This window comes from Mastomys coucha, unplaced genomic scaffold (assembly GCF_008632895.1).
Source record: "Mastomys coucha isolate ucsf_1 unplaced genomic scaffold, UCSF_Mcou_1 pScaffold18, whole genome shotgun sequence".
Taxonomy (NCBI): Eukaryota; Metazoa; Chordata; class Mammalia; order Rodentia; family Muridae; genus Mastomys; species Mastomys coucha.
The window spans coordinates 7,170,909-7,188,125 of NW_022196900.1; the positions used below are offsets into that span (position 1 = coordinate 7,170,909).

Sequence of the window (17,217 nt, forward strand, 5' to 3'; positions counted from 1 at the left end):
CATAAGGGGCACTGTCTACTGAGTAAGCCATCCAGAAATCTGAAATTAATTTTTAGCTTTTCTTTGCTTCCTTTTTTATGTCTCTAACCTCTGTAAATCCTGTCTCCTAAATGCCCTTTGTTCCCATGGCTTCTAGCACAGTTTGTGACTTTTTTGTGTTCTTAGCTGCCTCCTTACTTGCCGGTTTCCATCTACTCTGCCTTTGAGTCTGTCTTCTATAATAGCAGCTTTATAGCCATTGTATAACTAGGTTCTGCTCATGTTGGCTACTGGTTAAAAACTTCCTTTCTGTGTTTTATAGTGGGTGGTTTTAAAATTCTGATACATGAAATGATTCATTGGGCCACAAAAAATAAATATTAGAACTTTAGAACTTTTTTTTTTAACAGTTTCATGTATGTATATATGTATGTATGTATATGTATATATAAGCTATTTTGGTCACATTGGTCCCCATTATCTCTTCCAAGCCTCTTGCTGTACCCTTTCTAGCCACCTTGATGTCCTTCTGCACATGGGTAACTTACTGAGTTCAGTTAGGGCTGCTTGCATGCAGGTATGGGAAGCCATTTGTTGGAGCATGGGCACCTTAGTAGTGACTACACAACTGAAGGAGGTACCTTCTTCCCCAGAAACTGTGAACTGTTGTGGCGAATATTTAATATTAATCGGGGGTTCTACATTGCCTTAAGTCATTCAGTTCCCAGATGAAAGACACATTTATAATGAGCCTTACCAGCATTAAAGCTGAGCAGGTAATCGATCCTGTATAACTATTTTGTCTACTTCCTTATCAATAACCATGAGTTATAATCTGTCCTTTTCTGCCTGGGCCATTTTTATTCTAATTGGCCATCTCTGTGGCCCCTGACATCTTCTCCCTTCTCTTCACCTCTGTCCCTCATGGTTTCTGCCTCTGACCCTAAGCCCAGAACCCAAGCCCCGCCTACTTCTCTTCTGCCCAGCTATGGGCATCTTTATTGAGCAATGAGGGATGACTTGTGGGGCAAAGTTACATAGCATCACTTGGTTAAGTGAGGATTTCCTTGTTCCTGAGGCAACCTTGCTGGGTATTTAACATTACAATACATAACTACAATTATGTAGTATAAATACATAAATACATTACAATACAAACCTCCACAGTTAACTGCCAAAAGCTCCTCAGGGAAGGGTCAGGCTTTGTGAACTCCATCCTTATCCGGGAAGGAAAGTTGACCTGCCCAGTCTTGTATAGGTTTTGTGTAACTGCTGTAAGGTTGAGTGGTGTGGCCATGTCCTGTCCAACAGACAGCATTTCACAGGCTCCTCCCAACCTCTGGCTTTTAGATTGTTTTTGCAGTATAGAGCTTTTATGTGTCTTTTATGGAAGGAAATAGAATTAAGTCTTACTGATACCTAATATATAGATTGATAATAATCCAGTGTTTACCATTAGTAAATATATACCAGCTGGCAATCAATCATGTGATCAAGTTAGGATCCATATTAGGATGTAGAATTAAAGGCTTGGTCTTTTGTAATTGCCCCAGTAGAACTGCATTCTCTTGTCCCCTGTAACCCTGTAGCTATATAAATTTATTTGCACCGCCTTCTGCCAAGATTGCCTTCCCTATTCCCCTTGAGAGCTTTACTCACCCCTTATATCTTTGCCTGGTTCCCTCCTTATTGTTCTTTTTCCTTGTCCCTGGTGTCTCCCAAGGGCAGTTTTTAATTTACCTTTTAGTACAGGAGTAATCCCTTTTTGTTTAGATTATATTTGTCCCAAGCAGGCTGAGTTCCCTAAAACAGTACCTGAGTACTATTTACTTAGCCTGACACACCCTGGACACCCAACAAATCTTTTACTTAAAACTTCCATTTCTATATTTCAGCAAAAATTATTTCTAGCCAAATAGAAAGACCAACCTACTTCAGTAGAATGGAGTAACTAGAATATTTGAATGTCTGGGTGCTTAATGTAGCATGGGCTGGTATGCTACAATGCAATAAGTAACTGAATGGGCATGAGCTGTCCTCCACTGCAAGTGTGATTATGGCACTGAAATCTGAATTCATGTCATTTTGTGACATATTAACATATCTAAAATATTGTTTTAAGCCTTAAATTTAAAGACTTCTTAGCTGACAGGTTGCACAAACAAAAAGATAGTAAGCTAAATATAGGCATGGATTTTAGTTTTGTAGGCTGATAAAGGTTGTTTATTTTATAACTATTAAGAAGGACTGTTAGGTTTAATGCAGATATCGTTTACCCTCACAGGTCCGTTTTCTGTCCGATCTTGTGAATTGTCATGTGATTGCTGCCCCATCTATGGTTGCTATGTTTGAGAATTTTGTAAGTGTAACTCAAGAAGAAGATGTGCCTCAAGTAAGCACCTTTTGTATTGAATCTTTTCTGTGCAGCACTGTTACTGGACTTTTTGTTTTTATTTTCCCCACTGATAACAGCAGTAAAGGAAATGCAATAACATTATCACACTTTAATGCTTACTATCTGAAGGGCAAGTCAGCTGGCTGGCTTACTGATGGGTTCTCTTGATATCTTCGTGTTAATTCAAATGATTTTAATAAGACTAGAAATATATATTTGGCCAACCAAAGAATACACATGGAGGGACCATGGCTCCGGCCACATATGTGGCAGAGGATGGCCTTGTTGGACATCAGTGCAAAGAGAGGCCCTTGGGCCTGAGGGTGTTTGATACCCCAGTGTAGGGGAATGCCAGGGAGGGAAGACGGGAGTGGGTAGGTAAGTGGGAGAGCACCTTCATAGAGGCGGGGGTGGGGGGAGACCTGGAAAGGGGAAAACATTCTAAATGTAAATTTAAAAAAATCATATATATACATATATATATGGAAATTCTTTGCATTAGCCAGATATTTTATTTAAGCCCTATTGAAAAGCCTCTCCAGTATTGCATTTATGAATAAAAAAGCTGGGGGAGCTGTGTGGCTCAATTATAGAATGCTTGCCCATCATCTAACCATGGAAAGAAAGAATAGTTAATAAATAAAATTAACTAGCATGTATTTTTTTTTTTAATTACCCTTTTAAACGTGTTCAGGTGCGACGGGATTGGTATGTGTATGCATTTCTGTCGTCCTTGCCCTGGGTTGGAAAGGAGTTGTATGAAAAGAAAGATGCAGAAATGGACCGGATCTTCTCCAGCACTGAAAGCTATCTCAAGTAAGGCCATCAGGCATAAAGATACCCTGCTGGTGCAATCAGTGCCTCAGTTCTCTGTTAGCAGTAACACCATTTCAGTTCCATTTTTAAAAAACAAAACAGAACCATATAGTTGCAGAAAATGTTCATTTAATTTCATCCTCCTGCTGCCATAACTCACTAAGACCTCAGTACTTTGTTAGTGCAACAAGTTGATAAGGAGTCTTTTAAGCTCTCTTCACATGGCATGGTAGAACACCACAGGATAACAGCTCCTCTAGTTAGGATTCTAGGGTTCACAAGCTCAGAATCACTCGTGGCTTAAAATTACCCATCTGCTCGGGCTACTGAGTTGACTGGAAGAAGTTCAGACATGTTACCAATGTGTTGTGAATAGCAGCACTGCCCTGGCATAGAGTTTTATTTCATGCATGTTAATTCTAAGCCAAGCCATTCCCCAGGCCAGTGTAAAAAACATGCTTTACTTTATTAGGTACAATCAAATAGGTCTTGTTAATAAACATCCCTAATTACCTCACATCATAATGACAGAGAATGATCGTGTGCTCCTTCAGCTTTCACAGATTGACTTTTGTCATACTTCTTTGAATACCATTAATATTACTTTGTTGCGTACTAATGAACATGACATCTAAAGGCTTTTTACATATCTGTGTGCATGCAAATGTATGTGTAGATATGTGAGTGTGGAAATAATATGCTTTATACAAATGTCAAATCTAGCATGTATACACTTATTTGTATGCATATACACTTATTTACATGCTATTTTCTTTGCAGTTGTTGTATAAAAGCACATGATTCCATCTGATTGGTTTTATTAGCAGTATTCTTTCTTTCTTTCTTTTTTTTTTTCCATATTTTCTCTTTATTAGTCCACACTGTGGATATTTAGCCTGTGCAGGTTCCTGGTACTATAAACAACATAGGAATATTCTTGTGTGTATGTGTGCATATATATTTGCAGGTGTATTTATGGGGATATGAATTCAGAGAAATGACATTGTTGAGTAAAGATTCAGAACAGTTGAGATTTTTGACAGCTAGAGTCAGATTGTCTTCCAGAGACATATTGTTCCAGAATCGAGGTTGTACCAATTAACCCTCTATGCCATCACTGTTTGAGATATAGAAATGCCTATATCCTGATGATACATAGACCATTATCAAAAGTGTTTGTGTGCTGATCTGATGGACAGAATGGTTTTCATTGCTTTAGTTAATCATAAGAACCATTAATGTCTTTTATGTTTTAAATCCTAAGTGTGGATTTTCCTTTTTATCTTTAGAAGACGCCAGAAGACTCATGTGCCCATGTTACAAGTATGGACTGCCGACAAACCACATCCACAAGAAGAGGTGAATTGATGTCCATCTTGTAATATACAGAGCTCTTGAGTAGTCAGTGAGATGGCCCAGTGGGTAAAGGTGCTGCCACCAACCCTGCCTGGTACTCAGTTCCCAGGACCCACACGGTGGAAGAAGGAAACTGATTCCTACAGGTTGTCTTACCAGTTTTCCTCTGAGCTCTTTAGTGCTCTGTGGACCAGTGTGCTGCACAAATGAATAAAACTTCAATCTTAGAAAATGTTGGGACTTGTACATCTTAGCTAGGTTTCTAAATACTTTAGTGTGGAATTCGTTTTCTCAGAGTCTGAAGCATAGAGGGGCTCTTTAGTAGATGTTAGACCGTAATTGAAACAGCCCCTTGCTTTTTAAAACACCAGTTTTCACAGACTTGACAAGTTTTGTATCTAAATACTCAATTTTTAAAAATAGCAGAATAACTCCAAATGTGCTTCTGAAAACAAACTGCCTCAGTAGAAATGGAGAGTGAGCCTGAGAGAGAGCTGGGGACTGCAGGAGAATCAGCCTGCTCAGTAGAAATGGAGAGTGAGCCTGAGAGAGAGCTGGGGACTGCAGGAGAATCAGCCTGCTCAGTAGGGGAGGGCAGCCTAAGACCTGAGATAGATCCTGGGACTACAGAAGGAGAGCAGCACCTGACAGGAGTTATCCTCTGACCTACATGTGACTCTAGCAAGTGTGTGCACATGAATGTAATTTTAAAATTTTAAATGAAAACAAAAAATTAATGCCATTCTTTACTACTATATGAAATACCGAGGGTAGACTTTTCTGTCTTGTTTAGCCAAAATGTGTCTGTTAAATATGTCTCTTTTTAGTATTTAGATTGCCTGTGGGCCCAGATTCAGAAATTAAAAAAAGACCGGTGGCAGGAAAGGCACATCCTAAGACCCTACCTCGCCTTCGACAGCATCCTCTGTGAAGCACTGCAGCACAACCTGCCTCCCTTCACACCGCCACCTCACACGGAGGACTCCGTGTACCCGATGCCCAGGGTCATCTTCAGGATGTTTGACTACACAGATGACCCAGAGGTACGTGAATGGCTGAGATCTCCAGAAAGGGCCTGACTTGAAGCTGTTCCTGTGACTCAGTTTCTTTGACTCATATTTCGAGACAGGGTTTCTCTCTCTGGAGCCCAGATTGGCTTTGAATTTACAAATTCTCGTATCTCAGCCTTTCAGGTGCTGGGATTACAGGCTTGTACCACCTTGCCCAGCTCTGAAATAACCTTTTAATTTTTAGGGTTGTTTTTTTGTTGTTGTTGTTGTTTATTTTTTTATTTATTTATTTTTTTTTTGTAACATAAGAAAATTGAAAATCAATTTGGTGTTTTAATTCAAACTATATCACCTTGTTATGCAAAAACTTTTGTTTTACTCATATAAATAAGAGAGACAGCATTGTTTAACAGTCTAGAAGGTAAGTTGAGAGCTGAGTTAGCTAGCATTTTCATGCAAATACTACCTGGGAGTAATTTACTTCTTTGCCTCAGTTTCCAAGGAATAATAATAATATGTATCTCTAGGCAGATTAAGTTATTATCACATGTAAAATACCTTGAACCATTGTTCAAGGTATGTCATATAATGAGTGCTCAATTTTAGCTGTTAGGGTAGGGCTGTGTTGAGTGCTTGGGGTAGCCAGAGGTTGACTCAAGCTGCCATTCAGTGCTCGTCACCTTTGGGGGACTGGGGTTGGCTGAGTCTCTCAAAGAACCTGGAGCTTCCCATTGTAGCTGTCTATACTGGATGACCACTTAGCCCTACAAAGTCGCCTGTCTTGAGATTCCCTCCCACAGCACTGGGATAGAGGTACATGCCACCTGGTCTAGCTTTTAATGTGGACTCTAGGGGTTCTTCCACTGAGCCATCTTCCGGGCACCACCATGTTTAGCTAATTTTTATTGTTTGTTTAGTGTATGTCTCTCTAGCCCATCTTCATTGTGACAATCCTCCTGCCTGGCCTCATGAATTCTGAGACAGTACTTTGTGAACCATTGTGCTGCATATTCCAGCTTTATTTTTCCTGGGAAAGGGTCCCTTATAGCTTTGTATTTGCTACTGCACTTGAGGATGACCTTTAACTTGTGATCTTCCTGCCTCTGCCTCTGCCTCTGCCACTGTCACTGTGTATGATTACAAACATTCCCCAACATACCCAGGCTTATGTGTGGCTAAGAATTGAACCCAGGGCTTTGTGCATGCTAAGTAAGCACTCTACTGACCAAGCTATACTCCCAGTCCTATTTAGCTATTGTTAATATTAAAAAAAAAAGCTTCCTTTTCTAAATTGTCCATATTTTTAAACAACTTAGTTTACACTATTCATATTATACAATTATTAAAAGTATTTTCATCAGCCTCCAAGTTAACATTCTGTTTTACAATACTTTTTATATTTTTTTACTATGAAGCTAAATTGTTGGCAACTCTTTAATCCAAAAACAAGATTTTGTTGTGATATTAGATTTAAAAATTAACAATTTAAGTACATACTAATTATTTTGTATCTCAGTATGTGTGTCTGCCTTGGGGCCAGGCCCCAAGTGATATGACTACTTGATTGTTTCTGGAAAGAAGCTTAGCATTAGCTGAAGTAGCAGAATTGATGCTTGCTCTGTCCTGGCCTCCTGTGGTGGTTCAGTCTCAGCCCCAGCATAGTAGGCTTTTCAGCGTATGGGTTTGTGAACGAGCACCGTCCTGTGTATTATAAGGTGCTGGGCCTGGCTCTGCTTCTCTGGTTACCTATGTCACATGAGTTTCATGCACCAAATTACTTAGAGGACAAATGTATTCCAAGAGAGGGACTTTAAAGTCTGTTGTTGGCACAAGTGAAATACCAAGTATATGTAATCAAAACCAGCTGTCTTTATATGAAGTGCAACTGCACAGGACCTTTTGTTTGGTTTTGTTTTGGGTTTTTTTTTTTTGGTTGTTGTTGTTGTTTATTTTTCTTAATTTTTTTAAAGAAAAGAATACAAACAAAAATAAACCAGAGATTCCAAATGTCCCCTTTCCAAGCTCATAGCTGCTCTTCAGTCTGAGTTTCAACCTCTTCTCCCTGGATCAGTCTAGAGCAGTAGTGGGGAAGGGCTTGGTCAGGATCATTTAACCTCACACAGATCAGTTTAATGCCTTCCCTGAATGCTGGGGGGACTTGATTGCCAAGTAATAAGAAAGCATTTTGATTCAAAATTATATGATGACCTAATTAGGTTTATCAACTGAAAATCTAGTTTATATTCATGACATTTTGTCTTTGTGATTAGCTGTTATTAGTTGTGGTGAAGGAAACAAGAGTTTGACCTCAGCATGTATTTCTCCTATGCTAATTATATTTCCTTGCTGTTGCTGCACCCTGCCTGTCCTTCCTCTGTCAGAGTATAAGTACTCCAAAATAGTTACCTCAAAATAACATGCTCTTGTTATTTTGATAGTGTTTTTTAAAAGTATTTATTAAATTTAGAAAGTGGGCAGTGCTTCAGTGGATAAAAGCCTGGGCCATGAAACCTGAAACCAGGTTCTATCATTATTGCCAGACCCCCCCATAGTAAAGAAAGAGCCAATTCCCCACAAATTGTTCTCTGATCTCCACCAATGCACCATGGCAGGCACCCATACACAATGAATGGATAGATGATAGATGGACAGAGTGATGGAGTTTTTTTAAATAAAAAAAATTATAAAATTGTTCTGGTGTGATTACAGGATATCTCAGGAGCACTATACACTCGATTCTGTGGTAGTTATTTAGCACAACAGTTCAATCCTAGTCTCAAGTATTTATGAATAAATGAAAGAAATCTGTTTTGTGGTTCTGCATGAGTGTGTTTGGTCTTCTTTCCAGGGTCCCGTTATGCCAGGGAGCCATTCGGTAGAGAGGTTTGTCATAGAGGAGAATCTTCATTGCATCATAAAATCCTACTGGAAGGAAAGGAAAACTTGGTAAGATTCCCTCTGTGTACTTTAAAGGGGGTAGGAAGGCATGTGCTTCTTTTATAAGAACAAACTGTATATTTAGAGGTATTAGGCTGTAGCAAGCCTGAGGACCAGCGTTCAGGTGCCCATGTAAAAGTCAGGTGTGGGTACTCACCCTTAGCTCAGTTCTGGAGACACTGAAACAGGAGTATCCCCAGGAGTTGCTGTCACACCAGTCAAGCCAATCAGTGAACCCCAGGTATTTTGCTTGAAATATTTTTTATGTGTATGGGTATTTTCTGTGCGTGTATACTTGTGCACCAAATGTTTATCCAGTGCTCCCAAAGGCCATTAGGGAGCTTTGAATCATCTGGAAATGGGGTTACAGACAGTTGTGAACTGCCATGTGGGTGCTGGAATGGAGCCAGGGACCTCTGGAAGAGCAGCCAATCCTCTTAACTGCTGAGCCATCTCTGCAGTTCCTGAAGCCCAGGTGTAGTGAGAAGCACTTGAAGAAGATAGTCAACACTGACCTCTTGACCTCTGAACATCCATACACACACCCACACACACCAAATAAGCTAAAATTGAATAGTAGGCTGGTTTTATTTGGATGTATGGAAATTAAAGCATACTACTGTTTTTTTGTTTTTGTTTTTTTCTGTTTTCTAGCATTTGAAACCTAAGTGTTAATAATATTTCATAGAGCTAGAATGTTTTGGCTTAGACTTTGAGGAGAAATGTATTTAGGAGTGGAGCACCTAGGTTAGTAGGTCTGAAGGTGCTGGAATTATTACTTTGTTTCCATTTTGTATGTAAGACAAATAATTCATGCCATGTTAGTAAACTGAATACTAGAATATTGCAGCAGAGAATATTTTTTTCAGCTAAGTTCACTATATTTAGGGCTGTTGGGTTTCATGTCTATCTTTGTATACTTACTAACTTAAGTCACACTTTTTACAGCGCTGCACAGCTAGTGAGCTATCCGGGGAAGAACAAGATCCCCTTGAACTACCACATAGTGGAGGTACGCATGCTGTGGGGTGCTGATTCTCACTTTCCCGATCCATCTTCTAACTTTGTTTGCTCTTTCCTTGCTATTTATCAGGCTCTGAGGAAATGGCTAGCAGTTTTGGTTCTCAGTTAGCCTTGCTAGGAAAGGAAGAAAGGAGGGTGGGACTCAGACGCTTCACCTGTTTTTTTTGTTAAGTGTCACACACCTTTGCTCCAAGCACCTGGAAGGCAGAGGCAGGTGGATCTCTGAGTTTGAGACCAGCCTGGTCTACAGAGGGAGTTCCAGGACAGCCAGGGCTACACAGAGAAACCCTGTCTTAAAATACAAAAGACTGATCTGGGATTCATGACCCTCCTGCCTTATCCTCCTGAGTTGCTGGGACTCCAGGCATGTGCTACCATGCTATTTTTAAATCTGAAAATGTGTAGAATTCATCATGTACTAAGAGGAAAGAATACAGACTAGGGCATTAGACTTTTAGGAAGGGGTAGAAAATAGCCTGCCAAAAAGATCCGAGGTCTGGTGTGAGTAGCAGCATAGACACTCAGCTGTCTCCATCTCTGGTCCGCCAAGAGTTCGCATTACCCACAGGAATGCAGCTCTGCTGATTGAGCCCCTCGATGCTTCCCTCAGTCAACTCTGAGACTTCAAAGGATGGATTATTGTGCATTTTTCTCACCACTGAGGGCCACAGCAGCCTTCATCTAGCAGACTCTTGGTGTAGAAAGGGGGATGTTTATGTTGTTCAGTTGTAGGTGTCAGAAAGCATAAATTTAAGAATTAAAGGTCATTCCTTTTCCTTTGTAGGTGTCATGGAGTTTATGGTTGGATTGTAATATGTAGGTCATTCTAACGTAGAAATGCAAAGATAACTGAGGTGTAGGTTTCTGACTCTGGGTTGTTTCCCAGGTGATCTTTGCAGAGCTGTTTCAGCTTCCAGCGCCTCCTCACATTGACGTGATGTACACTACACTGCTAATCGAGCTATGCAAACTTCAGCCGGGCTCTCTGCCCCAAGTGGTATCCTTTTATGGTTTTAAGTGTACACACTTTGGCTGTGCTTTTAAAAGACTGCAGTATGGAGCTAGTTTTTCTCAGGTTCACCTTCATGTTCCTATGCTTTGGGTTTCATTTGCTTTGTTTTTAAGTGAGTAACACTTTGGACAAAATGGATGTTTGTGAAGTTAACATATAGCATCTCCCTCTGCTTAACATAGAATGTGGTGCTGTGGCTTAAAAACTCCTTTCTTCTCCCCAGTAGGATCCTCTTACTTTCGTGACATGCTAATAATGCTGGTATTGCCTTTTGTTTGTTTTCTGAGGCAGAGCCTTACTCTAGATGGCCTCAAACTCCAGGCACTGGGATTACAGGTTTGAGGCCATGTCCAGCTATTCATTTGCCTTTTAAAGTAATAGTTTCATGAAGAGAGTGTATATTCTGCAGTCTCAGGACCTCAGGTCTTCTATAAGCTCATTGATTTGAATAGGTAGTTCCATGTCCGTGGGTGTGTGTCATTTACAGTCTCCACCTGTGCATCATGGATGAATGTGTGTGTGTGTGTGTGTGTCTGTGTGTCTGTGTGTCTGTGTGTGTCTGTGTCTGTGTGTCTGTGTATATGTCACTTACAGTCTCCACCTGTGCATCATGGATGAGTGTGTGTGTGTGTGTGTGTGTGTGTGTGTGTGTGTGTGTGACTTACATTCTCCACCTCTGCTTCCGCATATATCCATGATGCTTTTGACTTTTAGTGGTAAGCATCAACAGCTTTCTTGTACTTGGATAGTTTTCCTTATAGCTTTCTTGTGTGTCTCATAAGCCATTGTACTTACCTCCAGTCTGACACTCATTTGACAGCACCCTGTTGGTCATACCCCTTTTATTTTTCTTTACTGTCTCCCTCTTAGATTATGAAAAGTTTGAGGTTTTGGGATTTTTTTTTGTTTGTTTGGTTTGGTTTGGTTTTGGGTTTTTTTGTTTGTTTGTTTGAGGGTTTCTCTGTGTAGTCCTTGCTGTCCTGGAACTCACTTGGTAAACCAGGCTGGCCTCAAACTCAGAAATCCACCTGCCTGCCTCTGCCTCCCAAGTGCTGGGATTAAAGGCGTGTGCCACTACTGCCTGGCTTTTACTACTTTTTTTTTTTTTTTTGTCTTATAAGTTTATCCTACCTGTCTCTTAGTCTTAATTTCTGACCTTCCTTTCAGATAATAAAAAGATCAGAAAATACTCCAATTTCAAGTATTTTTTTTTTAATCTTTTTGGCATTTGAAAGAAAAAGTATTCTATAGATGGTATCATTTAGTTGCATATATGCCTCCCATCCCGGTGTCCGTTTCTTTTCGGACATTCTGAGCGTCCGTCTCTAGTTACTTCATATGGAGTTTTTGTTTTCAAAGATAGTTTGCTGCTAGTACTCACCACAGTTTTTAGAAAAACTTGTTTGCTTTTGTTGTGATAGTGGTTTTTGTTCTTAAGAAATGGGATGACTTTTTAAAGGTAGAATTGGGCATGATACTTATAGAAGAAATTGTATTTGTGATATTTCCAAATCAGAAATAACCTGAGTGTCCAACAATACATGAATGGATAAACAAATTTTGTTTCCTTGCAATGGTAATATTCAATTCAGCAACAAAAAAAGACTTGTTTTTAACACAGTGAACAGCGTCAGCTGAAAATGATTTATGCTGAAGGAAGGAGCAGATTCACAGAACATCATTCATGACAAAAGATGGGTGGATGCTTGAGGAGAGGTCTCAAATGGCTGAGGGGGTGCACACCAAGGAGCAGTCAGGGATACTGTCTGTCCATCATCCACAGCTGAAACCTGAAAAACAAGATTAGTTATGTGGAAGAGTGAAAGACACATCATGTCGTTAGGATACAGACCCAGAGGCTGGGTTTCATTTCTCATGTCTCCCGCCACACTTAATTGAAAGGAGAGTGGGAAGTAGTTTTCCTTACCTTCTGATCACAGCTTGCACAGGCGACTGAGATGCTATATATGCGTCTGGACACGATGAGTACCACGTGTGTAGACAGGTATGGCCATCGATGACTTTGCAACTGAGGGCTATGTTAGTGTCTGCAGGAATCTTTAGATGACTGTCAAGGATTTCCAAATTGTTCCCTGCTTTCTAAGACCCCGTCTATAATAGCAGCTTGCTTGTTAGAGTACCACAGTCTGGTGATGCCATGCTTGCTTCTCTTTAATAAATTCATTTCTTTTGTTTTAACTTTTCCTACTTAGTTGCACATGCAAGTCTTTAAGATAAGTTTACTTTGAATGATAACTCTAATAATGCATTATACATATATAAACATTTATAGATAATCTGTTTTGAAAATAATAGAGAAGTATCTTTAAACCTGTAGCTGTAAGATTTCATATTATTTTAAATCAATGAATAAAGCCTGTCTTGAATTGTTAGAACCAGGTCATTCCATGAATTTCTGTATCTCTTATCAAATCTTGTATCTAAAAATTATCATCGAGAACTATCTCTATCCATGACCTTGAAACATTTCAAATGATTGAAATCATAGTTTGAGGGAAGCACTTTTTTTTTAAAAGATTTATTTATTATTATACATAAGTACATAGTAGTTGACTTCAGACACACCAGAAGAGGGCATCAGACCTCATTACAGGTGGTTGTGAGCCACCATGTGGTTGCTTGGATTTGAACTCATGACCTTCGGAAGAGCAGTCAGTGTTCTTACCCACTGAGCCATCTCGCCAGCCCTAGGGAAGCACTTTAAGAAAGTGTCTTCCATTGTCTCTACTTTAATAGAGTACCAATTCTGTAAACATTTTGAGTACTCGGATGGACTTCATAGCACTGTTTAACCCACTAAGATGTTTCCTGTCTTGAGAGCTAAGTGTATTTTTAAGTGGGGAACTTCAGGCATATGGGCTGTGCTGAGAAGGTTGGACTGGGCTTGGAGAGGCTCAGCAAATTAAGGTCCTGGCTGCTCTTCCAGAGGACCTGAGTTTGGTTCTCAGCACCCAGGCCCCAAAGCTTTACAACTACCTGAGCTCCAGCTCCAGCTCCAGAAGATCCATTACCCATCTGGGCTCTGGCACTGCATACACACATACATACATTGTAAACACATACATGAAGAAGTAGTTACATTTTGAAAAGGTCATGGTTTAAGTATGAGAGACTAACTGGTGAAAGGGCTCAGTGGTTAAGAGCTCTGGCTGCTCTCCCAGGGACCCATGCTCAATTCCCAGCAAAACATGAGAAGCTTACTCTGATTCTGCTATTTGTAAATTACTTGTAAACATTTAACTACAATTTATTTTTTAACTACTTCCATTTCAGCAAGTTACGTGAGAAAAATAATATCCTCCTTCATAGCTGTGGGAATTATGTATTTAGCACAAAACATGAGCTTAAATCATAGCTGTTACCTAAGAAGAATAAAAGGGAGCCCCATTGTTGAGAGCTGAGCTATCTGTGACATAGGACAGGGTGTCAGAGGCTTTGTTGAGAAAACAAAGAAGCTATGGGTAGTGGGGTGTGCACTGAGACAGTTGAGCTGTATAAAGGGTTTTATAAACTATGGTCTAAATTGCACTCTTCATTTTCTCTTCTCCCTGCTCCTCTTCCCAATGTAGGTTTATTAATTGGTTTTCTCATCATCTAAGTAATTTTCAATTCCGTTGGAGCTGGGAAGATTGGTAAGTGTAATGTTTTATCCTTCCGTATTCTAAACAGTTGGAGATTGCTCAGTCAGTAAAGTGCTTGCTACTCAAACATAAAGACCCAACTTTTGATCTCCAGAGCCCATGTTAAAAAACCCATCTTGGGCCCTGCGTGGTTGCACACACCTTTAATCCCAGCACTCAGGAGGCAGAGGCATGCCCATCTCTATGAGTTGGAGGATGGCCAACTACATAGTAAGTTCCAGACTAGCCAGCACTACCCAGTGAGACCCTAGTTTGAAAAAAAAAAAAAAAGCCAGCCATGGAGACATGGGTCTCTAATCCCAGACATATTGACAGATCCCTGAAGCTCACTGGCCGGCCACCCTAACCTAATGGGTAAGTTCTAGGCCTAGTGAGAAGTACTTATCTCAAAAATCAAAGTGGATGCACCAGGTGAACAGCACCCAAGGCTGTTCTCTGGTCTCCCTGCAATGTACACGTCACATTCATGTATGCAGCATATGAATACCTACATACAGAGGAACCTTACTATTTTAAAACTATGTATTCTTTTATTTATTAGTTTTTAAAATATATGAGTGCTCTGTCTGCATGTACACCTGCATACCAGAAGAGAGCATCAGATCCCTTTATAGATGGTCGTGAGCCACCGTTGTGGGTTCTGGGAATTGAACTCAGGACCACTGGAAGACAAATCACTGAGCCATCTCACCAACCTCTTAACATTCACTTTTAAAATAGTCTGTTGTCTCAGGTATTTATTTCGTTGATATTTAGTTATTATATGTGGATGAGATAAAAGGTAGAAAGATCCTAGTATAAGCCAAGAAATGCAGATTTTGTCTACAAAAGATTATGCATATTAACTTAATAAATCCAGATTTCCTCCCTAGGTCAGATTGTCTTACTCAGGATCTTGAAAGTCCCAAACCAAAGTTTGTAAGAGAAGTTCTAGAGAAGTGTATGAGGTAAGCTGTTCACCCTTTCTTCTTGATTTAGCTCTCTCAGCGTCTCGTGAAGGAGACTGCTTGAACTGGTTATTCTCTGTTTTGCACTTGCAATGCATGCCCACAGTAATCTATGTTAAATCCTGGCATTTATCCATCTCCCACCTCACTTTTGACTCAAAATTGAGGCTACCATTAGTCAGCTGTACCATTTGGATTTTATGTGAATTAGGCCACGTCTTCCAACATTGATGAGCATTTTCTTATTTTCTAAACTTGGGTTTTTATCTAATTCGTGTTTTCTTAGCCCTCTTCTAGAGCCACCTATTTAAAGAGCCTTTAGTTTCTCATTAATAAGAATGTTTTGGGGAACTGTGATCTAAGCTCTTACTGTGTATTTTTTTAAGGATAGTTGGGTTGGGGCCTTTGAGAAGACACTGTGTGCATGCATGCTTACATGGCATATGCCTCTTTTCACATCCAACCCAACATTGGGAATCCTGTGTAAATGCTCTGTCAGGCAGGACAAAGTGTGGCTCTTACTATCTCCCATTTATTTTTTGCTGTGTCACATCCAGCCTCCCAGCCATACCATCTGACCTGCACCCAACACGCTCTCACTTCCATCTCTCTGGCAGTCAATGGGTCCCTGAACCCATACTGCAAAGCCAGTGTCTGAACAGGCCTAGCTCACCTATGCTGACTTACTCAAAGGCGTGAGGGACTGTCCCCATTTGCTTCATGGTTATTCACTGAGTTTGGGATCTTGGATTCTGGCTTTCTGGGCAAATTGAGTGTTACCAAAGACTGAAACATGAGACTTTTCTGAGGCTCTTATTTGTGTTGTAGGTTGTCTTACCATCAACATATATTAGATATTGTTCCTCCCACCTTCTCAGCTCTGTGTCCTGCAAACCCAACCTGCATTTACAAGTATGGAGATGAAAGTAGCAGTAAGTAATGAATTGACAAGTCTCTCTCCTGTGCATGCTCTGAAGCTGGCTATTCCTAGGAGGAGAAATTGACTTATTTCTGTATTTGAGAAGTGACCCATATTAGCCACTAGGTTAAGGATTTTGTTGTAATTAGCTTTTAGGTTCTTCTATTTTATAGTTTGCAGTGTTTTTTACATGACATTTTTAATACAGTACAAAGCGTAGTAAGAGGAATTCTTTCCTGAAATGTACTGAAACTGAAAGTGCATTTGTTATGATGGAGACTTGTTGAATTGGTTTTCATCTTGTCCTAGTTAGCATTGCTGTTGCCGTGATGGAGCACTGTGACCACAAGCAAACTGAGGGAAGGGTTTATTTGGTTTATACTCCATGTGCTCATCATTGAAGGAAATAAGGACTGGCACTCAGACAGGCCAGAGGCCATGGAGGGGTGCTGCTTACTGGCATCCTCCCCTGGCTTGCTGAGCCTGCTTTCATATAGAACCCAGGACCACCATCTCAGGGGTGGTACCACCACAATGGGCTAGGCCTTCCCACATCAATCACTAATTTTAAAAAATCCCCTACAGCTGAATCTTACGGAGGCGTTCTCTTAATGAGGGTTTCCTCCTTTCAGATAAGTGGTTTGTGTCAAGTTGACATAAGACTCAGCAGCACACCTGTGCTGGGAACACTGGGGCACTTGGCAGCCTGCTTCTAGAAGTAAATTTGTAATCATGACTTTTCACCTTTTGGCCCATGGGTTTGGGGATGGCACCATGAATCAGACATGCTGGAATTGCTGTGTTCTATCTGCATTGGGCCATTTATGCTTCCTGGAGGCAGGGTGTGCAGTGGTGACAGGTACAGAAGTAGATGTCAAGTTTTTCAGCTGTGCTGTTGTGGTTGCACTGAATGTTGTCGTCCACTCATGAGCCTCATATTTTGTGCTGCAAGGAAGTTCTGTGTCTGAGAAGTGTTCTTCCTTCCACACTACAGAAAGCTCATTTTATCTCTACTTCCTGTTTTCCTCCTTGGTCTGGCCCAAGTTTGATATTTGTAACCTTTAACAACCCTGATTCATAAAAATGCTTTCTGTCAGCCGGGTGGTGGTGGTGCATGCCTTTAATCCCAGCACTTGGGAGGCAGAGGCAGGTGGATTTCTG

At 40.4% G+C, this 17,217-nt stretch overlaps 1 protein-coding gene across 2 annotated transcripts in view; it reads left to right on the forward strand.

Moving 5' to 3' along the window:
• The window catches only part of Ncbp1 (nuclear cap binding protein subunit 1), a 34,434-nt gene that overhangs the window by 8,754 nt on the left and 8,463 nt on the right, over positions 1 to 17,217 (forward strand). For both annotated transcript variants that reach the window (XM_031377301.1, XM_031377302.1), the window contains 11 exons: positions 2,264 to 2,371; positions 3,069 to 3,190; positions 4,480 to 4,549; positions 5,374 to 5,589; positions 8,405 to 8,502; positions 9,442 to 9,505; positions 10,403 to 10,513; positions 12,469 to 12,533; positions 14,119 to 14,181; positions 15,063 to 15,137; positions 15,966 to 16,069. In XM_031377301.1, the coding sequence (XP_031233161.1) occupies positions 2,264 to 2,371; positions 3,069 to 3,190; positions 4,480 to 4,549; positions 5,374 to 5,589; positions 8,405 to 8,502; positions 9,442 to 9,505; positions 10,403 to 10,513; positions 12,469 to 12,533; positions 14,119 to 14,181; positions 15,063 to 15,137; positions 15,966 to 16,069 (1,096 nt within the window). The remainder of the gene's footprint in view (positions 1 to 2,263; positions 2,372 to 3,068; positions 3,191 to 4,479; positions 4,550 to 5,373; positions 5,590 to 8,404; positions 8,503 to 9,441; positions 9,506 to 10,402; positions 10,514 to 12,468; positions 12,534 to 14,118; positions 14,182 to 15,062; positions 15,138 to 15,965; positions 16,070 to 17,217) is intronic.